This window comes from Microcaecilia unicolor, chromosome 1 (genome assembly GCF_901765095.1).
Source record: "Microcaecilia unicolor chromosome 1, aMicUni1.1, whole genome shotgun sequence".
Classification (NCBI taxonomy): domain Eukaryota; kingdom Metazoa; phylum Chordata; class Amphibia; order Gymnophiona; family Siphonopidae; genus Microcaecilia; species Microcaecilia unicolor.
Window position 1 is genome coordinate 53,632,937 of NC_044031.1, and position 25,366 is coordinate 53,658,302.

Genomic DNA, 25,366 nt, shown 5'->3' on the forward strand with positions numbered 1-25,366 from the left:
ATCCATGAATATTCAAGTGCTGGCCAGTTAAGTTTAGCAGCCAAATCAGACCGCCTAAATAGCAGTCCTATCTGTGACCACTATAAACTGGCCAGTGCTGAATATTCACTTAGTTGGTTACGTTTGAGCCGGCCAAAAAAACCTGGATATTCAATGCCGATCACCCGAAACCACCCAGCATTGAATATCCGGGGTCAGCGCCGATCGTGGCACTTAAGTGGGCTGCTTCCTGTCACTTCTCATTTAGACTACTGCAATCTGCTTCTTGCTGGCCTCCCACTTAGTCACCTCTCCCCTCTCCAGTCGGTTCAAAACTCTGCTGCCTGTCTCGTCTTCCGCCAGGGTCGCTTTACTCATACTACCCCTCTCCTGAAGACCCTTCACTGGCTCCCTATCCGTTTTCGCATCCTGTTCAAACTTCTTCTACTAACCTATAAATGTACTCACTCTGCTGCTCCCCAGTATCTCTCCACACTCGTCCTTCCCTACAACCCTTCCCGTGCACTCCGCTCCATGGATAAATCCTTCTTATCTGTTCCCTTCTCCACTACTGCCAACTCCAGACTTCGCGCCTTCTGTCTCGCTGCACCCTACGCCTGGAATAAACTTCCTGAGCCCCTACGTCTTGCCCCATCCTTGGCCACCTTTAAATCTAGACTGAAAGCCCACCTCTTTAACATTGCTTTTGACTCGTAACCACTCGCCTCCACCTACCCTCCTCTCTTCCTTCCTGTACACATTAATTGATTTGATTACTTTATTTTTTGTCTATTAGATTGCAAGCTCTTTGAGCAGGGACTGTATTTCTTCTATGTTTGTGCAGCGCCGCGTACGCCTTGTAGCGCTACAGAAATGCTAAATAGTAGTAGTAGTAGTAGTAGGTCTGGATATCGGGTCCAGTAGGTTTTTAGGTGTATCTGGGTCCCATTATGTGAAGTCTACTGCACTGACCACAAGGCTGCCCTTCTGCTCTGCGGGGATGTCTATGTGGTCAGTTTACTAGGAATAGTGCCACACAGCCATTCCTATGGCTTCTTGTACATTTTTCTCTAGGTCATTTTTTTTAATGGTATTTAAAGCAATATGCACTGAGCATAAAAAAACAACTGGAAATTAGCAATTTTTGGAAAAAAAAAAAGTTGTTTGAAAATGGCTATGTTCATGATGAGAATTTTAGACGTTTTCACCAAAACGTCTACATTTGGACTTGGACGCCATATCGAAAATGCTCCTTCATAGTAATATCGTAAATGTTGGCAGATAAAGACTTGCACGGTCCATCCAGTAGGCCCAACAAGGTGACCAGAGTTGTATCTGGCACTTTGCGCAGTTCCACTTCGTCATGATTAAACACTGGGATCACTTAATCTCTGTCTTACCCTGCCAATTTTGGGGCGCAAACCATAGAAGTCTACCTGGCATCGGTCCTACTTCCCAACTACTACATAAATGTGCATATTCTACAAATCAGTGTATCCAATCGGCCCTTAAATTTAGGTCGTCTTTATTGAAATGCCCTTTTTAAGTGCAGCTAGAAAAGAGAATGCCACCAAATGTGATTGGCTAGCTAGTTTTAAAGTATTATTCTAGCCTGTGATTTCATGTACCTAATCTTTCTGCTCGCAATTAGAAGTCTTGGCACTCATATAACCCCAAAAGCCAATTCAATTATCTTCCGCTGAATGGGCCCAAAGGCAGTCCTTGATAAGCCCATGATAAAGCACATCTCCTTTAATGATTAAGCCCACTTATAGGTCTCCAGTGTATGGGATGTGTAGCTGAACTTCGCTTAGCTTGTTAGCAGCGTTCATAAGGTGGTTAATCATTGATCCTTCCCGTGGCCACCACACTTTCATAGATTTCATGTTCTTATTTGCTCATGTCATGGGTAGTCAACTACATGAAGGAAGTCTATGAAGGCAAATATTTTCCTGCCTATACCTAAGCCATCCATTTTCTAGTACCCTTATCTCTATGGAGCACACTGCAAAGGGGATTTCTTCTTTTATAAGATTTGGAAAGAAAAACTAGAAAGAACCACTTTCTATCAAGCTGCAGTGTATCTAAGTAGTTACATTATATTTAGCTCCTGCCTGAGATAGTTCCACGTAAATAACCTTCAGGGACAGCAGATATTTCCCCAGGGAGCTTATACTCTTAAATTTATATCTGAGACAAAGGAGGGTATAAGGTCGGAAGGAGAATAGGAGGGATTTGAACCCTGATTTCTCTGCTTCTTACTCTTCCAGTTCTTACAGAGTTAACAGTACTTCTCTGAAATATTGAAAGAGCACCTTTTCAGAAACCAGAAAAAAAAATTAAATTTGGGAGATTATTCACAAATCGAATCTAGTTGTCTGGGTTGTTTCTGCCTTCATTTACCTTGCCTATAATGTGCATATGGTATCTTAGCTGGGAATATACCCAGGGAGCTCTAACCCCCAGCATTTAAATTGATTTACTGCAGCACTGCTGTAATGACCATCTCTGAGCCAAGAGAGAGGCTCCCTATACATGCTTGTAATTGAAAACAATGAAAAAAGTGTTATCAGTTTAATATTTCTTTATTCCTCTGTGGAGAAAAAGTGAATGCACAGGATGTTTCCTTTTAAATTGTATTTCAAGTACTGATAAAAACAGCTTGTTAAAATGTCTGATCTTCTACCTTGGACAATGGTATATTGTCCCTAAAACTAGAATGGAGGAAACTTTAAAGGGAAGTTTGGCTAGAAGCCTCTAAGGACTACATTTAGGGCCAAATTCTATATATGGTGCCTGAAAAATAGGCGCCAAAAAACCACGTGCTTAGTGCTATTCTATAAACTATGCCTCAAGTTAGGTGAACCCAGGGCCGCCGAGAGGGGGGGACAGGGGGGACAAAATTCCCCGGGCCTCCGGGGAGGGGGAGGCTGGCGCCGCAGTCCGGCCCGCCCGCCCTCCGTCGCTCCCTGGCATTGAATTTAAGCACCACTCCTTCCTTCCGTGTCCCGCCCTCGCCTGACATAACTTCCACGAGGGCGGGACACAGAAGGAAGGAGTGGTCTGCCGCTGCTTGCTGCGCTTTCGAAGGTGAGGCGCTTAAGGTCAGTGCAGAGGGCCCAGGGGGCAGCCTTGTCCCGGGCCTGGCCCAGTCTCTCGGCGGCCCTGAGTGCACTTTATGTGCATGTGTCATTCTTGCGCCTAACCATTTAGGCCACCTAAAGCCAGGCCTAAATACCTGTACCTAACTTAGGCACACATCGGGAATATTCCATAACAGTGTGCATAGTTTTTGGAATGCCCAAAACCCATCCATTCCACGTCCATGGCCATGTGCCCTTTTCGACTATGCACATTAGAATTTACGCGCACCCTGTTATAGAATACGCCTATAAGGTTGTGCGCTTAAAGTCTAAATAAAGTCAATTAGTGCTGCTAATCGGTTGCTAAGCACCAATTATCGGTGCTGATTGGCTTGTTAATCAATTAAGTTGTGCGTGCAATTTGGCTGCCAGATATAGAATTTGGGGCTTCGTAAACTGCGCCCAAATTCCAGCACTGAAAAAGGTTGAGCATTGAGCACTATTCTATAAATGGAATAGAGTTGCATGTAGCGCCGGGATCCGCACCCACATTTGGGCACCAGGATTTACACCAACTGAAACCTGGTGTCAATCCTTGCACTTAAATTAGGTGCAAATTTCCCGAATTGTACAATAACGTGCACATCTTTAGTGAATGCCCCTGACCCACCCATGCCCCTCCCATAGCCGCGCCTCCTTTTCAGTTGCACGTTAAGAGATTTGCGCATGCGTCTTTATAGAATAGCACCTTTCAATGAAGAAAGCACAGCACTAACAACAAGGGCAACTGGTTTGTCTCCTGAAGAAGCTGGATGTGAAACGGAGGCTCTCTGTAGAGCAAACCACGATATAAGAGCCACATTCAAGCTAAGTGCCCATTTAAATTAAAACAGAAAATTGTTACTGAAATAAAGAAGATAATTTAACAAACAAAACTATAAAAATTATTTGATATTCAGAGGTTTTTCTGACTAATGAGGAAGCTCACCCAGTATTCATATTGAATTAGTGAAAGCCGAGCACCTAAAGTCTTTTCTTCCGATTATTCATTAAGTACATAAGTAATGCCACACTGGGAAAAGACCAAGAATCCATCGAGCCCAGCATTCTGTCCACGACAGCGGCCAATCCTGGCCAAGGGCACCTGGCAAGCTTCCCAAAGGTACAAACATTCTATACATGTTATTCCTGGAATTGGGGATTTTTCCCAAGTCCATTTAGTAGTGGTTTATGGACTTGTCCTTTAGGAAACCGTCTAACCCCCTTTTAAACTCTGCTAAGCTAACCGCCTTCACCACGTTCTCCGGCAACAAATTGCAGAGTTTAATTACATGATATAAATGAACTAGAGGAAGTACTTGTTATTTAAGCTATTAGAATAGCACCTAGAAATATGTGCGCGTAAATTCAGATTGTTGCCAATCAACAACAGTAATTGATTATTCACACCCAATTGTTGGTGCTAAATGTCTCGCTACCCAATTAAACTACGTATGCAAATTGGGTGCACGCAATGCATAGAATCCAGGGGTAAGTTGAGATCAAGGCTCAGATACAGTACTGATAAGATTCTTCTTCAACACACTGTTATGAAGCAGTTTCTATGTGAATTACTGTCCTGTGCTGGTAACCACCTTTCCTTGGAATGAACACTATTTATCACTACCCTGGGTCGCCTATATGTCACCCGGATTCTGAGACAGCCAGCTATCTTTGCAACTGTCTTTTCCTTTCTCAGCCTACTTATGAGGCTAGAACAGTATCAAAGGCCTTACTGAAATCCAAATACACCACACCCAGTTGTTCTTTTAGGAAGAAACAAAAATGCAGATGGCCTGAAAGAGAGTCAGGGCTAGAGACCTGCACGGGAACGGGGTTTGCGGGAACCCCACAGAACTGACGGAAGTAGTTCTGTGGGGTTCCTGCAGCGTCGGAAGCAGTTCCTGTGGGGTTCCCGCGGGGACGGAAGCAGTTCTGCGGGGTTCCCGCGGGGATGGAAGCAGTTCCTGTGGGGTTCCCGTGGGGATGGAAGCAGTTCCTGTGGGGTTCCCGTGGAAGTGTAAGCTACACCTGCACCAGCCTCTCATCTACCGAGTACCAAGTTCTTTGAGTGCTGTCTCCTCCTTCTCTTCCTCTTTGCTTTAACAGCACAAACGTGGAAAATTTTCCATTAAGGAGGTGGTAGAGACACAAATGATGATGGAATTCAAAAAGGCGTGGAATGAACACAGAGGATCTCTAATTAGAAAATGGAAGTTATAAAAACCCTCTAACCTTAAATGGCTGCAATTGTGTGGGTGTGTGAAGTAATGCTTAGATGGCGACTCTGGCTGTGATTAACTAGGGCCAATACCGGGAGACTTGTATGGTCTGTATCTAATATATGGAAGTCTGTTTTAGGATGGGCTGTTAAGGGCTTAGACAGCAACTTCAGTGGCTGTAACATAAGGACAGATCTGGACAGATTTTTACGATCTGTGTCCCACAAATGAGAAGACGCACAGACTGGAGTGGGCTTCAACGACAACTCCAGCAGTTGGAACATAAGGATAGGGCCAGATAGACTTCTATGGTCTATGTTCCAGAAACACAAAAGAAAGACCATAATCAAGTATATAATATCACACTCGTTGATTTAATCATGAATTGATAATGAGTGTGACTATTGGGCAGACTGGATGGACCATTCAGGTCTTTATTTGAGTCACTTACTATGTTACAATTAATCTATTTGCTCCCGGGCTGATGAGCAGACCTCAGCTCTGACACAAGCATGAGCATCAGATGTCACCTGACCTATTGGCGCGTGCATGTGGTGACCTCTCAGCACACAGTGCCAGTAAATCAGAGACAAATCTTACATGTGCACACCAGAGTGTTCCAACTTCCGTTCCTTCCTTGCCTACAGTGCTGTGGCTCAAATCCAGAGAGAGACTGAGGGAGCTGACTGGAATTTTCTTTTATGTACCATTAAATTCTTACAGACATGGGCGGGGACGGGTGGGGATGGGTTAAGTTGTTGCGGCGACGGGTGGGGACGGGTAAGATTCCAGCTGGGACGGGCGGGGATGGGTAAGATTTGTGTCCCCGTGCAACTCTCTAGTCAGGGCCCCTTTTACTAACGTTCAGTGCATGCTAAATGCCACACATCCTATTTTATACCTGTGGGTCACATGACACTTAGCACATGCTAACATCTGTTAATGTGTGCTAATCTTTAGTAAAAGGGTCCCTTAGTTCCCCCAGTGTGAATCAAAGCATTTTTTAAGCTCTTTCAGCTAAATCTGCATCTCAACTGATTTCAGAGCATGGGACAGTCCCACAAGGATCTTTAGTTGTGAAAAGAGAAGACAAAACTGAAGTCCTCCAGAGGTAAGATGGGTCTTGTAGTCTTAGGTTTGATTTGCTCAGAACAGCTCACTGTTTTCCAATGAAATTAAGGAAGATCAGTCATCAAGCTTGACCTTCAAGATCCAGGAGGACTGTAAAATCTTAGGACCTGTAAAAGACGTTCCTGATGTTGAAGGTTACCACGTGACCTTCCGTTCCAGCAAATGTCAGATTGTGCATGGTGATCACCTGGTCAAACCTATGGAAAACTGAATTTTCTGATCAAGGTTGCTAGACCAAGAAGAATGGTAGAATAATAAAATGTGGCAAACCTAAGCCAGAAATTATTGAAGGAAAAAAAGAGCTGAGAGGCTCCAAACCCAAACCTTATTTCACCAAATGATTTATGACTTATAGTTTAGTATACTTGATATACCTGCTCTTCATGAGAGCCCAACACAGTGGTTTCTCATAATAATAATACTAAAAACAGTATCTGTGAAAGGAAAGGTAGAAGAACACAGGACAGAAATGGTAGAAGTATGAGGGGTAGAGATATAGGGATGTCAGACAAACCTGGATCACCAAACTACTACTACTACTACTACTTAACATTTCTAGAGCGCTACTAGGGTTACGCAGCGCTGTACAAATTAATAACTAAGGACGGTCCCTGCTCAGAAGAGCTTACAATCTAAAGGACGAAATGTCAAGTTGGGTAGTCTAGATTTCCTGAGTAGAGGTGTTGTGATTAGGTGCCGAAAGCGACATTGAAGAGGTGGGTATTGAGCAATGATTTGAAGATGGGTAGGGAAGGGGCCTGGCGTATGGGCTCAGGGAGTTTGTTCCAAGCATGGGGGTGAGGCGAGGCAGAAAGGGCGGAGCCTAGAGTTGGCGGTGGTGGAGAAGGGTACTGAAAGGAGGGATTTGTCTTCAGAGCGGAGGTTATGGGTAGGGACGTAAGGGGAGATGGTCTAGTCACCAATGTAGGCCTTCTGAAAGAAGTACGACTTCAAAGCTACTTTGAACTTAAGAAACGATAGTTCTGTGCACAGGGCCAGGGGCAAGGATTCCAAAGACGAGGAATAACACAAAAGAAAGTGCAAGGACGATTTAAGTCCAAGTAGGCCATCAAGCAAGGAACGCAAAACCTCTGCAGGGCTGCAGAGTGTGTAATGTGAACTTAGATGCCAAGTAAAAGGGGGGTACCAGTGTGCAAAGCTCTGTACACCGATATAAGAAGTCTAAACTGGATTCTAAACTAGATGGGCAGCCAATGGCAGCGTTTCAGAAGGGGAGTGACATCTCAGATAGGATAATGTGGTCAGTGATGTGTGTGGCATTTTGTGCTGCCAGTTCTGTTAAGCACATTAGCAATTATATCTTAGAATACTAGGCCAAAAATTGCAGATCACAGAACACTATATAATTTTCACCCTCTAAACCACCCACATTGTTCCCAATTTCCCCTGTGCTTGAGGATCAGAACAGAGCAGCAAAAGGATGAAGGCTTCAGTAGCATAGAGAGGAGATGATTCAGGGGCCCTTTTACTAAGGTGTGCCGAAATATGGGCTGCACTAGTGTAGGCGCATGTCTTGAGCACGTGCAGATCCATTTTTTAGCATGCCTATAAAAAATGGCTTTTTTAAACATTTTTTTTGCCGAAAATGGATGTGCAGCAAAATAAAAAATGGGCACGCATCCATTTTGGGTCTGAGGTCTTAGCGGTAAGGTCTCACGCGTTAACCGTGCGGTAATCATCTCTGTCCGTAGAATGATGATTACCGCATGGTTTCTGCCGCGTGCCAGAAAATAATTTTTATTTTCTGGCGCATTTAGCAGACGCGTGTTGAAATTATCAGAAGTGCCTTGCAGTAGCCGGGCGGTAACTCCAAATTGACGTGTATTGGGCATGCATAGGCACCTAGGCGGCTTAGTAAAAGGGACCCCTCAATATGCTAAAATAATGCTGGAGCCATGAAAGCTGGGATGAACTTAGTGGGCTACTGCTACTCCATCTATCGTTACAGAAGACCCAGACCGGGGAGGTGTAGGGAATATGAAACAATGGCTCGAGCTGGGAGGGTAGAGTCTTTAGCATTAGGTGCTCTGCGAAGGGTCTTGAAAGTTGAAAAATCGCTTGTGCAAAAGAGGAAGGAAGAAGTTACATCAGAGTCGGTCTAAGAAGTCAATAAGACAGATAAAGGGCCAATGGTCAACATGAAGTTCCTTTTTCTCTCCTCTATATAATTCATGTCTGATGCTGTCCTGTATGCTATTATCCATTATTCTCCAGTCCTTTCCCTTCCTCCCCAGCCTATGTACCTTTCCCCTCTTTCTTTTTTTTGTTACATTTGTACCCCGTGCTTTCCCACTCATGGCAGGCTCAATGCGGCTTACAATTATATACAGGTACTTATTTGTACCTGGGGCAATGGAGGGTTAAGTGACTTGCCCAGAGTCACAAGGAGCTGCCTGTGCCTGAAGTGGGAATCGACCTCAGTTCCTCAGGACCAAAGTCCACCACCCTAACCACTAGGCTCCTCCACTGTTGCTACTATTTGAGATTCTACATGGAATGTTCCTATTCCACTAGCCTCTAGATCTAGGACCTCTAGATCTATTAAAACTCGACTGAATGAACATAAATCAAAAATCTCTACTCAAAATCTACAGGCTCCATTGGTTGATCATTGGCTTCAGAAAAAACATACCTGGGATGATATTAGATGGAGGATTATTGAATGTTTGGACTATCGGGAGGAGGGTGGGTCGATTAAAAAATTGCTAAATTACAGAGAACAATTTAATATTTTCTTGTTTCAAACTGTTCTCCCTAGAGGATTAAATATTGAAATTGAATGGACATCGCTAACTTAAAATCTATCCCCCCTGTCCACCGGTAGTGGGATCAGATCTTCCGACGGCCGGTGGAACGCCTTGGGGGGCGGGGCTCATAATTCGGAGACGTCATTACATATTTCTTATTTAATTAGTTTGAAAAAAAACGGGCGCCATCTTGGACATTAACTTTTGCCGAGCTGACGCTACAATAAGCACGGGGTGAGTTTTTTAGCCTTTTTTGTTTAAATTTGAGATTTGCGGCATATTTTCTAAATAGAAATATATTATTGAGATTTGAGAAATGGTCTAAATAACTTTTCACTTGTATTTTAGGGGAATGTCCTTGAGACAGCCCATTATGGGCGAAACGTGCACGTCGGACGTTTGATCCCCTGGGTCCGACAAAATCAATAACTAAAAGATAAGTGTTTGCTATGAAATAAATCTATATTTAGATAAATTGAAAGAAAAAATAATAAAATAAGAACCAATGAAGAACTAGATGTTCTTTTGAATCGTTCCTATTTTTAAAGGACGATTTATATCACTGAGGTTCAAGAATAGAGATATGCTTTAAATACTTGGATGAAATATCTTTGCTATAAACGCTTTATATATAAATTGTTCATTATCTTTAGTATCAAGACGATATAGAGACATTGAAACCAGATTATTATTAGAATATTTTGACCTATTCCACTAGCAACATTCCATGTAGAAGTCGGCCCTTGCAGATCACCAATGTGGCCGCGCAGGCTTCTACATGGAATGTTGCTAGTGGAATAGCAACATTCCATGTAGAATCTCCAATAGTAGCAACATTCCATGTTAGAATCTCCAATAGTATCCATTTTATTTTTGTTACATTTGTACCCTGCGCTTTCCCACTCATGGCAGGCTCAATGCGGCTTACATGGGGCAATGGAGGGTTAAGTGACTTGCCCAGAGTCACAAGGAGCTGCCTGTGCCTGAAGTGGGAATCAAACTCAGTTCCTCAGGACCAAAGTCCACCACCCTAACCACTAGGCCACTCCTCCACTATACTCCTTCTCTACTATATCTCTACTCTTTGAGCCTGGTATGTGTGTGTGTGTGAATTCCTTTCCTATCAATATATTGTAGTTATTTTCCTTTTCTATGCTTTTCCTTTTTTTTTTTAAATTTTGTACACCACTTGGATCTGTGAGTTAGTCTTAGCAGCATAGCACATTTTAATAAACTATAAACTATGTCCATAGTGTTTATTGTTTTCTGTTTATAATGTTTTATACTTCATGAAGGATGCAACCCCTTTGGAGTACCAAACCAGCATATGCGAATTTCTAGGAAAAAATAATACTTATGCCTGCTGAGGAGTAATTGAAAAGGCAGAGCTGCCTCTCAGCCCTCACAAGAATAATTTACTGCATTGGATTATTTGCAAGTTATGACACAATGTCTGAGGACTGGAGGGTGGCCAATGTAATGCCAGTTTTTAAACAGAGTTCCGGGTGTAATCCAGGAAACTCTAAACCAGTGAGTTTGATGTTGACGCCAAGCAAAATGGCTGAAACTATACTAAAAGACAAAATTACTGACCATATAGATAAACACAGCTTAATGAGTCAGCATGGGGGCAGCAAAGGCAGGTCTTGCCTTACCAATGTATTAGATTTTTTTGAAGGGGCTTGTGATACTGTGAGTGAGGGTTGAGGGTAGGCCTCCAAATAACACAACCGGCCAAGGTTGTGGAATTAAGGTAGATTCTTTATAAACAAACCTGAAACTTGTTACTTCATAGGGTCAGGAACAAAAAGGTAAAGGCTCTTTAGTTCTGAGGAAAAAAATCTTGACATAGGCTCGTGACTGACAAGGCCCAAACACAGGGGCTGCCAAGAGACAGAGCCGGGCCCAGGACAGGGCTGCCACGGCCACTGCCACCCCCTACTCAAGCCGTTGCTTCTCCTGTTCCCCCCTCCACTTGAGCAGCCGCCCCACCCCCACCCCCTTTCCTTCCTGTGTGTGCTCCTCTCTTGGTTTGTCACTCTCGTACTCCTGTGTGCTGGGACCCAGGTTATCGTGTTAATGCAATCACCCAGGTCCAGGAAAAGGAGAGAGACAGACCCCGGTGCCGGGCCACCCTTGGAGGCTGGGCCCAGGGAATCCTGCCTCTCCTGCCTCCCCTCTCAGAGGCCCTGCATGGCCCATCACTGCCATGCCCCAAACAGAGTCTGTAAAGTTTCTCTCTCACTCTCTCTGGGCCAGGGCCGCAAAGGAGGGGGGGGGATAGGGGGAAAGATTCCCCAGGCCCAGCCTCCAAATGGAGCCCAGTCCCAGAAGGTTCTGCCTCCTTGGTCTCTCTCCACCTGGGTGATTCTCTTTAATGTGATAACCTGGGTCTAGGCACACAGGAGCAAACACAGGAATGTAAGGGGCAGGGGTCAGTGGTGGTCCAAGTGTGGGGCTATGTGCTGCAGCCCAAGTGTGTGTGTGGGGGGGGGGGGTAACAGCCCTGCCCCAGGCCCGGCTCTGTCCCTTGGCAGCCCTGCTCTGGGTCAGTCAGGCCTCAGAACTGGGTTCACAAGTTTCCAAATTAAAAGTTCAGCAAGGTCATGGTAGCTAGATGTATGTAGTGAAGACGCATGCTGGATCACTTCTTCCATCCCTGGACCTTCTGAACTCCATTATGGCCCTGCCTTTTATAGTTCCTGGTTCCTGTCCTTTCTGCTCCACCCCTCATATCTCACTTCCTCTCTAGGCGGGACTAGGGGTTTTAAGGTGGTTTGAACTACCTGAGGGACTATTCTTAAGAGTGAGGAGCAGTGTTCTATATTCCCCCTCACAGGGCTAAACAACTAGGTATCAGTGAGCCAGTTGATATAGTGCATTTGGATTTTCAGAAGGCATCTGACAAAGTTCCTCATGAGATACACCTTAAGAAATTAGAGAATAATGGAATAGGAGGCCATGATCTTTTGTGGACTGCAAACCGGCTAAAGGATAGGAAAGAGTGAGTACGACCAAATGCAGTGACGTACCAGGGGTGGGGCGGTGGGTGCGGTTCGCCCCAGGTGCAGGCAGTAAGGGGGTGCATTGAGCAGTCGTGGAGCTGCAGCCTACACCAGCGACTGTCGGCTCTGCTGATCCCCTGCCCCAGAACAGGAAGTTGACGTCAAAGGGGGCAGGGGATCAGCAAAGCCGACAGCCATGTGCATGCAGATATTGCTCTACAAATGTTTGATGCACTCCCTTACTGCTTGGAGGAAGGGGGTTGATGTGCCTGGAGGAGAGGGTTCTCCACCCCAGGTGGCAAACACGCTACTACAACACAAAGTAAATGCAATTATCCAGATGGAAAATGGTCAGGAACAGAGTGCCCCAAGGATCTCTACTTGGACTTGTGCTGTTTAACATATTCATGAATGATTTGGAAATAGAAGTGACAAGTCAGGTGATCAAATTTGCAGATGACACAAAATTAATCTAAATTCTTAAAACACCAGAGAATTGCAAAGGTTTGCAGAAGGATGTTATGAGAGTAGAAGCCTGGGCATCTAAACTGCAGATGAAATTTAATATGGACAAGGAAAAATAATTAGAACTACACAAACCAAATGCTGGATTCTGAGTTAGGAGTCACCGTTCAAGAAAAAAAATATGTATTGTTGTGTCAATATCTTGAATTTTTTAACCCAGTGCCCCATGGTTGCTAAAAAAAAAAACAGATATAATGTTAGAAATTATTAAGGAAGGGATGAAGAACAAAACTGAAAATATCATTATGACTCTGCGTAGGAACCTGGTGTGACTGAATGAATATTTTGTGCAGTTCTAGTCAGTGCATCTCAAAAAGAATATAGTGTAACTAGAAAAGGTTCAGAGAATGGCAATAAAAATGATAAAGATGACAGAACACCTCCCTTATGAAGAGAGGCTACAGAGGTTAGGGCTCTTAAGTTTGGTTATTTATCTTGTCATACTACACAGAAACAGATTGAACATAAAAAATATGAGGCCACTCCATAAAACTGACGACCAGCAGGTTGAAAATAATTCATAGTTTATTTTTACACTGGGCCTAATTAACCTATGGAATCTGTGCTGGAGGATGCGGTCAAGGCAACTAGCATACCGGGATTCAAAGAGGTTTGGACAAGTTCCTGGAGGAAAAGTCACATTCTTAGCAAGTTAGACTTGGGAGATCCACTGCTGGAAATAAGCTAGAAGATGGAAAAAGAAGCCAGCAGATCAATATAACATCAGAAAGGTTTTATTGAAGATACCGCATGTAAACAAATAGCCCGACACAGGCCATGTTTCGCCCACCAAGGGCTGCGTCAGGGGCTAATTTGAAACCTTCTGAAAGGAGCAACTCTAAAAACAGAAAACTTGTGGTGTATAATAGATTGGAAAAAAACCAGCGCATACAGCAGATGCCTAAAATGATGTGACTCTTAACACAACGCAAGCAGATGCACTGCTGTATGCGCTGGTTTTTTCCAGGCTCCGCTCATTCTGCCTCGCCTCACCCTATGCTTGGAACAACCTTCCTGAACCCTTACGCCAAGCCCCCTCCCTGCCCGTCTTCAAGTCTTTGCTTAAAGCCCACCTCTTCAATGCTGCGTTCGGCACCTAACCCTTACCGTTCAGTGAATCCAGACTGCCCCAATTTGACTGCCCCTATCGGACCGACCGTTCACTTGTCTATTAGATTGTAAGCTCTTTGAGCAGGGACTGTCTCTCTTTGTTAAATTGTACAGCGCTGCGTAACCCTAGTAGCGCTCTAGAAATGTTAAGTAGTAGTAGTTGTAGTAGATGTTATATTGATCTGCTGGCTTCTTTTTCCATATTGGATTTTGCAATAAGCTAGAAGAAACAGATATACTTCTTGGGATCTGATGGGTACTTGTGAGCCAAACTGGCCACTGTTGAGATGTTGCTGGCTTTGATGGACCTTGGCCAGACTGAACATACTGTTTCTTATATCCTCATGCCCTGTTCAATTAACATCAATTATTGATGTTAATTGGCACTCATTAAAATTTGTATGTGCATCTAGCTGCATGCTATTCTGTAGGGCATGGTGCCTAACTCAAAAGGCATAGCCAGGGGCGTATCTGGGACATTCCAAAAGTTGCCCATGTAGCTATAGAATACTAACCTGGGCGCCAGAATTTACAACAGGTTTCAGCAAGCGTAACTCCGGTGCCCTAAAATTAGGCTAGATTCTATATATGGTGTCTAAAAAAAATCTGCGCAGAAAACATTGCCAACTAAGCATATTCTATAAGCAGCACCTAGATTTAGGCACGGTATATAGAACAGGGGCATAGCTACGTGGGGCCACGGGGGCATGGGTATCCGTAGATTTGGCCGTGGCCCCCCCACCAACCCCTTTGACCCCACCAGCCGCATTGCTGATCTGCAAGGGCAGGTTTCTGTTTCTGTAAGTCTGATGTCCTGCACGATCAGCAACGCGACCGCGCCAGTAAAGAGGACTTCGGTTGGCGGAGGTTGGGGACCCCCGCCAGCAAAGGTACCCGATGGCGGCGACGGGAGAGGGTTGGCAGCGGCGGGAAGAGGGGGGTCGAAAGGGTTGGCGCTGGGGGGGGGTCAAAGGTGGTGCTGGCGGCGGGCAGGTCAAAAATGGGGGGGGGGTTAAAAATGGCGGGGGTGGTCGGAGGCACCGGTGGGGGGGGGGGCTAAATATGCCCCCTCCCGTCGAAGTCTGGCTACGCCCCTGATATAGAATACACTTAGCTGATATCCCAGGGCCTAAAACAATGTAGATTTACGTGCACTGGATCATAATTCTATAACTATGCGTGTAGATTTCAGAACACTCATTTCCCCATCCCTTTTTTGTCTGTGCACATTAGAAGTTAGGCGCACTGCGTTACAGAATACGCTTAGTGAGTTGTGTGCATAAATTATTATCATTGCCAATTAGTGCTGTTATCAATGCTAATTAGCATGTTAAGCCAATTAAGTGACTAGCGTTGTTACTAATCATTTCTATAGAGCTACTAGATGTAGTCATTGCTGTTCACATTATATGCAGGCACTTTTTCTGTCCTTAGAAGGCTCAGAAGCTAAGTCTTCGTACGTGGGGCAATAGAAGGTTAAGTGACTTCCCCAAGGTCACAAGGAGCTACAGTGGGAATTGAACGCAGGTTGCCAGGATCAAAACCTGCTGCACTAACCATTAAGCTACTCCTCCACTCCATGGTTATAGAATATGACTAGATTTCGGCACAGATCTCTAGGCGGGCTATATAGAATCCGGGGTTATGTGCCCTCGATGGAATAGCACTTAGCGCTGATTTTTTTTTTCATTACCCATTTTTGAGCGCCATTCACTGAATCTGGTCCTTATGCTTTCCAAACAGGCAAATTGTACAAAGTCATTAAGGACCTGATTGCTATGGTTTATTCTCTAAAGACACCTAATGAGGGGAAAGCCTTAGAAAAACTAACCCTAAGCTTAATTCTGTTTTCAAATATACTGTGTTCAGAAAAAAATTAAAAAGGAAAAAAAAAAACTCCCAAACCAGACCACTCGTTTGTCAATCAGCCCAATTGGTTTAAACAAGAAAATAAAAACGCAGCTAAAGACTGTCTGCTGAGTTTCCACATATTGTTAATCAAACTTTTTTCCTTTGCTTGGAAGAAGCTAAGCCCCCCTGTGCTCTCTGGGGACCTTTTCCACTGCTTTCTTATCCCCTAGCTCTGGAACTGACCCACTAGCAGTGCCCTAATGATGTGCTGACACAGCCTTGTTAACACGCGTCATGCAAAATGTCTTTGCACACAGAGCTCGTTTCACTTGCAGGGGCTGCGACCAACTAGGCCACATTGTAGGGGAAATATGTATTTTCTGTTTTGCTGAAACCGGGAGGTAGTTATCCCCTCAGCTGTCCCCACGGGTTCCTCTCCCTGCAGAAGGAAGAAATTACACTGGTGCTGTTGAATGATGGGCAGCCCTGCTGAACGGCTCCGTATATTCAAGGTACTGTGTGTTGATCCTGTCCTGGTTTTTACTCCCTTGCCTTTGTTATATTTATTTTTATTTATTAGGATTCAGTTACCGCCTTTTTGAAGGAATTCACTCAAGGCGGTGTACAGTAAGAACAGATCAAACATGAGCAGGAGGCAATTACAGCAGTAAAAATATTCAAGTAACAATACAAAGTATGGCATAGAATGCTACATTACTATACACAATACGTAATACAACATTTTCATAGACAGCCTAGACTATAGGCAAAGATGGAACATATAGATAGATAAGATTGAGTAACAAGAGTAAGAAAATAAGGGGATTAATTTAAAGAAAGCTGCAAATGAAGTTATAGAATACTATAGGGGAAACATATCTATACAGCTGCTATATACCTATACTTCAATAGGTTGCCATTATGTCTGACACGTTGAATCTTGGGTTCTATCAAATATATGGTGTTCCTTTCTATGCTATTATTTTAATTTATGATTTACGTAAACCGCCTAGACCTGGTTAAGATAAGCAATATTAGCAAATGGAATAAATAAACATAAACATTTTCCTTCTAATCCCCCTTAGACCCTTTTTCCCAATTGTCTATACCTCCCCCCATTCTGTGGTCTCTTTCTTCTTCTTACCGTTTCTCACTATTCTATATATTTTATTTTAGATTTATTTAATTTGCTTATTATTCTTTTCTCCCCTTATTGATTTTACACTGGAAACTGCATAGAAGTGCAATAAGTACATTTTGCAACATGTCAAGTGACTAAATAAATAAAAACAAATATTTATACAAGTTTTTATATACCGCCTTACATGTTAATGAAAACAATTCAAAGTGATAAATCACCATTCAAAACCATTCTATCCACATTTTAGATAGACAAATAAGGAAATGCTTGTTTTTCTATCGAGACCAGGGGTGGGCAACCTCTGTCCTTGAGGACCACAACCCATTTGGGTTTTCATGAATATGCATGAGGTTGATTTACATGTACTGCTTAAGAATAAACATAAGCGTTGCCATAATGGGACAGATCGAAGGTCCATCAAGCCCAGTATCCCGTTTCCAACGGTGGCCAATCCAGGTCACAAGTACCTGGTAAGATCCCAACGAGTAAAATAGATTTTATGCTGCTTATCCTAGAAATAAGCAGTGGATTTACCCAACTCCATCTCAATAATGGCATATAGACTTTTCTTTTAGGAAATTAGCCAAATGTTTTTAAACCCTGCTAAACTAACTACTTTTACCACGTTCCCTGGCAACGAATTCCTGACTGGGTTGTGGCCCTCAAGGACAGCGGTTGCTCATCCCTTATCTAGACAGATATATCAGGGATGGCAGAAAAAGCGAAATGGCTCATTCCCGCTGTCACAGTCCTTCTTGCATGTGCTGTTAAGAACAATTCCTAGATGCCAACCACCACAGAGCTTGACTATGTCAGATCTCTCCTGATCCAGGATAAATTTTGCCATCTTCCTGTTTTAGACTCTGGTGGCTTGCTCAGAAAAGGATTTTTAAAAATCCCGTATTTCATTCACATACAGCATGTCACAATCAGCATACCCTTATGTCTAAACCAGCAAGCTTTGCTAGCTCTGTCTGGCAGGCTATGTAAACATCTACATTGCTGCTCATATGTCTAGATATTACAAGACTTGCAATCTGCTGGACAGACCTGGCTTCATACCTTCCTATGTTTCCACTAGGACTGCTAACATTTCCAGTTACTTAGTGGAGGGGGGGTGGGAAGGAGGAAGGTCTTTTACTAAAGATTAGTGGAAGTTAATTGCCACAGGATCCATTTTACTCCTAGGAGCTCTGTTGCAGATAACTTGCACTAATCTTTACTAAAAGATTCCCTTAATTTGCCATTCATTTTGAAAGCCTCAGTGTTCGTCACCGAAGCTTTTGAACAGGACATATTAATGTGCGTCCTAGAATTTTCTGTGCTTATTAGGGATGTGCATTTGTTTGAAATGTGACATTTCCCACGTCATGTCTTGTTGTTTTTAGCCCAAAATGACAGGAAAACAAAAACACAATTATGTTTTTTTCCCCCTAGTGCATACCCTTCAGAAAGCGTGCGCACACGTTGCAAAGAGTGCACGCATTGTTTTCAAAATGAAAACATTAAAAACTAAACTAAGTGAAAATTCCCAGATACAGCACAAGAAACTAATCAAAGCGAACATTTTTTGGCAGCTTATTCCATACCACCTGCTCCGAGAGACAACTGCCACCAATCCATCTCCCTTTCTTTGAAAAAATATGTTCTAATTCAACTCCCCTGCATCCTTGTTCCAGCAGTTCTTTCCACTGGAAAAGAAAAAAAAAAAGGTGTCCTTTCTTGTAGTATTTAGGGGTAAATCCTTTAAATGGTGCTGAAAGATCAGCATCGAAAAAATAGCATTTAGTGCTGTCACGGTGCTCAAAGTTTGGCACCGTTCATCGAATAACGCTTAATGCCAGAATCTGCATCTCCTGTTAGGTGCAATTATTAAAATCAATTAAACCCTGGTGTAAATCCTCATGCCTAAATTAAGCATGGACCCCCCCCCCCCTTATTCTATAACAATGTGCATAGATTGCAGGAACACTGCGGATCCGCCCATAACCCTCCCTTGGCTTTGCCCTCTTTTTTGATCCACTCGTGAAATTTACGCATGAATCCGACTACATACATTTACAGGCATATATTTTAATTAGTGACAATTAGCACTGATAATTGATTGGGCCCAATTATTAGTACTAATTAGCTCACTATTCAATTAAATTTGCATGCACAATTTAAAGTGCCGTTTATAGAATCAGGGGGTTAATATCTTTCAGACATTTAAGTACACCTTTGTGGTGTCCCTTCAGAAGGTATGAGCTCCAGAAGTGGACACAGTGCTCCAGGCAATGTTTAACCTATAACGTATTCTATGGCACAGCCACTTCCTTTTCTAGTAGTTTCTCTCATTCTGCATCCCAGTATCTCCCTGGCTCTGGCCACCTCTTCGTCTAATTCTTTTACTACCTTGAAATACAGAATATATTTATCCCAGTATCCTCTCAACACCTCTCTTACTGCCACCAAATCTGTCCCACTAGCTCAGATTCCTGCACATCAAGAGCCTCACTGATGTCCTTGGAACCGTGAAGGAAGAGGAAATGCCAGGAAAGTAGCTATTCACTTGTTCTGGCGAGACGTCTTCATGATCTCAGAAAAGCCACATTTATTGCACCACACTTTGGTAAAGTGCCTGAAATCCAGAGCAAGCTGCCAATGCACAGAGCAATGCTGACGGTTTTCAGTAGAATCCATTGCCCCACTAGGGACAGAGACAGTGCCTGCATATAATACATGTAAACTGATCCAGGGCCGCTAAGAGACTGAGCCGGGACTAAGACAGGGCCGCCGCCAGCCCCCCTTCCCCCAGGACTGCCACGTAGCCAGACTATAAAAAATTGGGGGGGGGGGCACATTTTGCCCCACCTTCCTGCCCCCTGCCGCAACTCCACATACCTTGGCTGGCAGGGGTCCCTAAGCTTCGCCAGCAGAAGCCGTCCTCCAGCGCTGTTCTCCGCCACATTGTCTGCCCTGTGGCTGCTTATCCCCTCAAAGTTGCGTGAGGGGAAAAGCAGCCACAGGGCAGGCAATGCGGTGGAGAACAGCGCGGGAGGAAGGCTTGCTTGGGGACCCACCCACACCAGCCAAACCAGAGACCCCAGAGTCCTGTGTCTGCTCCTCCCCAGCCTCTAAGGGGGGGGCAACACCAGAGATTTCTCTCTCCTGCTCCTGTCGGTATGCGATCACCCGGGTCCCGTCAGCAGCAGGCACCGGGCCCCCCTTGGAGGCCGGGTCCAGGGGAATCTTTCTGTCCAATCCGTTTCCTTTCCACCTAGGCCATTTGGTGCTTTGCTACCTGAAAAAGCACCTGGCCAGAAGCATCTCCTGCAAACAGAAAAATGCAGGACAGGATCATGTGCCCAGAAGCCCCGTAAGATGCCATACTAAGCCTGGCACAACTTAGCAAATGCAGAGAAATGGCACAAGGGAGAGTACTGTAACAAAATGAAATTTATATTCAGATCACGCCTTTCTGCTGGCAAAATTAATGCTCAATGTGTGTTATAATAGCTGATTTAAAAAAAAAATAATCTCAAAGATATGATTACAACTGCTGGAGAGACTTTTTAATCTGTTCATAGCAACAGAGTGAAAACATGGGGTTGTAAATCGTATTCTTCAGCTTCACCAGGGCATAGGAAACTGCCAGAAAAGAGCTCACTAGTGCACTCCAAGCTGTTCAAAAGCCCAAAAGGATTCTCACCCAAACGTCCCATCTTATACCAGCCCAGAAACTCAGAAGCTCAAATTTGAGGGCAAGGCTCCTGTAGCCAGAGCAAACTAGGTGCTACGTGGACAGGGTTCCCCGAGGAATCATAGTGCCAAGTCAATTCAAAGCCCATCTAAACAGCTACAGATCTGATTGTTTTTATCGATTCCAGCTGTAACTTCTTTGCACTGCTTTTACGTTCACTCTCTCCTGTGCACCCATGCAAACTTCCCCCTCTAGCGCAAGGAGCTGGGGTTAGGCGTTACAGTCTTCAGGGTGGTAAGGCCCCCTTCTATTTTACTGAAGTGACGACTGTATTACTGGGGGGGAAAGAAGGACCGTTTAAGGGCTCAATGTTTACTGTTTTGTCCTTCAGTTAGGAATGTCACAATCAAATTGTGTCATCTTCACTTTCTTGCTAAGCTCTACCTTTTTGGAATTCGCTGCCCTTGGAGCTGAGGCATAGCTCAGACTTTCTTACGTTCAGAAGGTTGGTTAAGAAATTTGTAGTGGGATCTTTTAGTTGTCATTTTATTTTGTATATGTTATGGTATATTGTATTATATTCCGAACATTGTGTTGTTTCTTACTTTGTAACCCGCAGTGAACCTTATTGGTATTAGCGGGCTATAAGTCCTGTATAAAATTAAAAAAAAAATCAATGAAATAATTTTCTTATCCCTTGAGTTGGGAAACAGGTTGCAAACTGCCCTTGTCGTTGAAATACTGCGGAGGTTTTGTTTGTCTGTTATTTTCTTTTTGCTTCTTTGTTTTTGCATTTGTAAAAACAAAATAAAAAAAAAAACCCTCTCATTACTGCAGTGTAGCTGGAATCATCTGCAAGCATTACATTATTTATTTCTTAGGAATTATTTACAGCCTTTTTGAAGGAATTCAATCAAGGCGGTGTACAGTAAGACTAGATCAAACATGAGCAATAAGCAATCACAGCAGTAAAAGTATACAAATAATGGCATAGCATACTACTTACAATGTCAACACAATACATAATAGAACATTTTAATTGCTAGTGAAGGGTAAAGCAAAGATGGAACATATAGACAGGTGATTAATTTAAATGAAAGTTGCACATGAAACAAAAGTAGCAAATGAAACAAGGTAGCAATATTTAAACTAGCAACGCACTGGAAAGTTGGGCTGGCACAAACTGAAATACATCTACAGGGGAAACTGGACCACATCGGCAGATTTTCACAGGGTCCAAGCTCTCACTTTAGCTTCTGATTGGAGTGACAAGTTTCCGAAAAGAAAATGTGAGCAAATCCATTCGCTCTGAGCCACCGTGACATGTTGCCACCATGGGCAACACAGGACGATCCATACAAGCGTTTTGACTTAGAAGGCCTGAAGGAAAGAGAATGCATTTTTTTCTAAAACTCACACTAACTCCTAGTTTCCTAATCTGAGTGATTAGAAGGTTCATTTCAATGTATCTGTGTATCCTTTTACAAGAATTCATTTACAAAGAATGCTTCCCTTTTAACATGAAATGTACTGTCGTGAGATATGTTTAATAAGTGATTTATTGTCAGAAAGTTAATAGAATTCCATGCAGTATTTAAAACCAAAAATCAACTACAACACGGCTTTTCACAGGGACCCTGCACACAAGAGTATTTTTTTTTAATGGCATTACCCCCAAAATAATTACTGGTCTTGATAATCAGATATACACATGCACCATAGGCAGCAACAACCATGCTTCCCTTTTAACATGAAATGTACTGTCGTGAGATATGTTTAATAAGTGATTTATTGTCAGAAAGTTAATAGAATTCCATGCAGTATTTAAAACCAAAAATCAACTACAACACGGCTTTTCACAGGGACCCTGCACACAAGAGTATTTTTTTTTAATGGCATTACCCCCAAAATAATTACTGGTCTTGATAATCAGATATACACATGCACCATAGGCAGCAACAACCATGCAAGTCCGCTAGGTTCAGAAGCACAAGTCAACAAGACAGCCAAGATGAAACAACATTCAAGAAATAAAAAGGAGTAGATATGTATATATTAAAAAAAAAAAAACAAACATGAACGCTGTCAGATTGCATCTCCAGTGCCTCTCCTTTTTTTTTTACAATAGAAAAATTCATTTCCTGAGAAGACAACAAATAATAATACATCCCACAACTTGTAAAACAAAATAAGAAGAAAAAAAAAGGAAAAGATATAAAAAGAAAAGGTTTTCCGTTAAAAAAAAAGTTGCACTTTTGTATAAGAATGGGATACACCTGCAGGACTCCTCCAGGCTGACTCCCTTCCAAGGGCAGAAGGTCCTCATTAATGGGTTAATGGATCCCCCTGCTGGTGATGTCGGGAAATTGCAGAAAGAATTTAAATCAGGGGGCAGAAAAAAAAAATAGGTAACAGGTGACTGGGAAGAGAAATATTTTCAGTGGCTCCGGCTCCAAAGCAAAACTAAATCTGCATAGCGTGAGAAAAAGCAAAAGGCAGGATCCAGGATAGTCACTCTTATCTTCCCAGACATCGAAAGAAAAAGAAACAAAAAAAAAAATCTTTCCAGGGAGAAGGAGCAGGACCAACCGCGCTGAAAACCACAGAACTGCAGTTGCAGGGACTTGGGGGGGGGGGGGGGGGGGGGGAGTCAGCATTGTAGAAGCCCTAAAAAAGTTCTGGACGGCAGGCAGACGCAAGGAAAATGTGATACATAAAAAGAGCAAGGTCTTAATCTTTAAACAAAATACTTTTCAACATTCCTTAAATATATAGAATATACCAAAAGCAGTAAAGTACCCAAATGTCAGTCGCTTGACATATACATTGAAGAAACGGAGACAAAAAAAAAAAAAACATTTTGTGTATTATCAGTCAGCTTGGGTAGCAATATAATATAAAGAAAGGTGTTGCATTAAAAAGTGTTTTTATTTCCTTTTTAAACCATGAAGCACCGTGTGAAAGTGGCACATCAATGCCCAGTTTTCCAGTATCGTTAAGCTCCGCCTTACAGAAATTTACGCGCACGCAAAACCGTACCTAGGCGACTATGCAATGAATTTCCACGCCTTCCAACTTCCAGGCAAAACCGATCTCCGTCACTAAAACCCCTAGCAGGTTTTCAATTCCTCCGAAACATTTTTTTTTTTTTTACACATAAGACTAACAGAAATACAAGCATGACTGTTACAACTTCTAAATCACGCAACCTACTCGAGATCATTTCTTCTGGCTGCAGACAGGAGCCTCACACAAGCCAGAGAAAATGACAGCTTAGAAAGAGAAGCACAGCCCACCACTGACATTATAGGAAAAGACTAGAAGTAGGACACAAAAAAAAACAATAAACAAAACAACAAAAAACAAATGTTTACACCAGTATAAAATCACCCGGCTGCAGAACTCGGTGATTTTAGGGAGGTGAGGAGAATAATAACCCTCTCTTCTGCCCCTCCCCAATATCAAAGCCATTAAAAAAAAACAATTGGTGTGGTGGTGAGGGGTTGGGGGGAGAAAGGGAAAGGGGAAGAAAGGAACCACCACCTTGCACACGCTAAATAAACAAATATTGACTCCAGGCAACAACCTGCCACCTCAGGATTAATTGCAACCTGGCCGGTCTGTGAAATTAAAAAAAAAAAAAACAGGGCTGTACATCCTGGGCAGAGAGAAACTGGACACTAGTACAACAACGACTGCAAAGTAGCAAGAGTTCAACCAGAAGTGCCACTACCAAGACACAAGCGAGGGTGAAACAGCTTGGAAAGCTGAGGGTTGCCAGCATCGGGGTTCAGAGGCCAGTGTTCCCATTGCCCTGCCCTCCTCAGCTCCTGGTTAGAAAGCTGAACACCATCTCCAAATCCGAAATAGTAACAAAAATGCAAATGATATTAAACGGAGAAGCAGCACGGTAAACTATTCTGTAACTCTAAACATCAAAAAAAGCTTTGCAAAGTTTTTTTTCCGGGGGGGGGGGGGTTGATAATTGTTTTCTGCTCCTCAATAATTCATATTTTTTACTGCTCCTTTCTGGGACAGCCTCAGAGCCGGCTTGCACGGGTCAGCATCTGCCACAGCCCTCCAGATGCATGAAAAAGGTACAGAAAAGAGAGGCATCACACATGAAAATATTGCATGACAACAAACAGAACACGGGAGAATCAAAATATCTGCAAGGCTGCACCAGAGCCTGAACCACTCAAAAAAAGTTTTTGCTACTTTCAATTGCTTGCTTGTTTCTGTAGAACCTACCCAAAGTAAGCAGCCGTTGGCCCAACAGAGGTGAAGGCTATAAATGTAACTGATAGCCATCCCAGAAGTAAGTGTCCATCCAGCATTTTGCTGCAGCGCTAGGGCTGATCATTTCGTTGCTCTGAGTTTCTGATGAGGGCTCCTGAGCTCTCAGCTCCTCTTCTCATAGAGCTGTGCCGAGAGGGGGCGGAGCCGCCGGGCAGCAGACTCCGCCCACACAGACAGACAACCTGCCCGGGCCGTGGTGGGGGGAGGCAACCGAGCCCGGGAGCAGTCTGCAGCCACAACCTCGGCACCGAGAAAAAGGGAAGGGGCTGACAGAAACAACAATCGGCAGGTTTGCCTTCTACTAATAAAATAGTGACTCTGGTTCTGGAGCAGGAGCAGGAGCAGGGAGGATCCGGGACTGCTGCAGCCCCCTGCACCATGTCTCAGCCCCCCCCCCCCCCTTGCCCCGTGTGATCACCGGAGCAGGCTTCAGTCCTCACTAAAGCGGAGGCAGAGTTTGTGGGCGCTGGCAAACGGCAACACTGGAGCAGCTGAGTTTTAACCCTTTATTGCGAACTCCATTCAAACCAA

At 43.6% G+C, this 25,366-nt stretch overlaps 1 protein-coding gene across 1 annotated transcript in view; it reads right to left on the reverse strand.

Annotated features, from left to right (window-relative positions):
- The window catches only part of WNT9A (Wnt family member 9A), a 267,931-nt gene extending 243,034 nt beyond the window's left edge, over positions 1-24,897 (reverse strand). Inside the window, 1 exon segment of the mRNA XM_030197284.1 lies at positions 24,788-24,897. Within this exon segment, the coding sequence (XP_030053144.1) occupies positions 24,788-24,873 (86 nt within the window). The 5' untranslated portion in view covers positions 24,874-24,897.
- Positions 24,898-25,366: the final 469 nt, after the last annotated feature.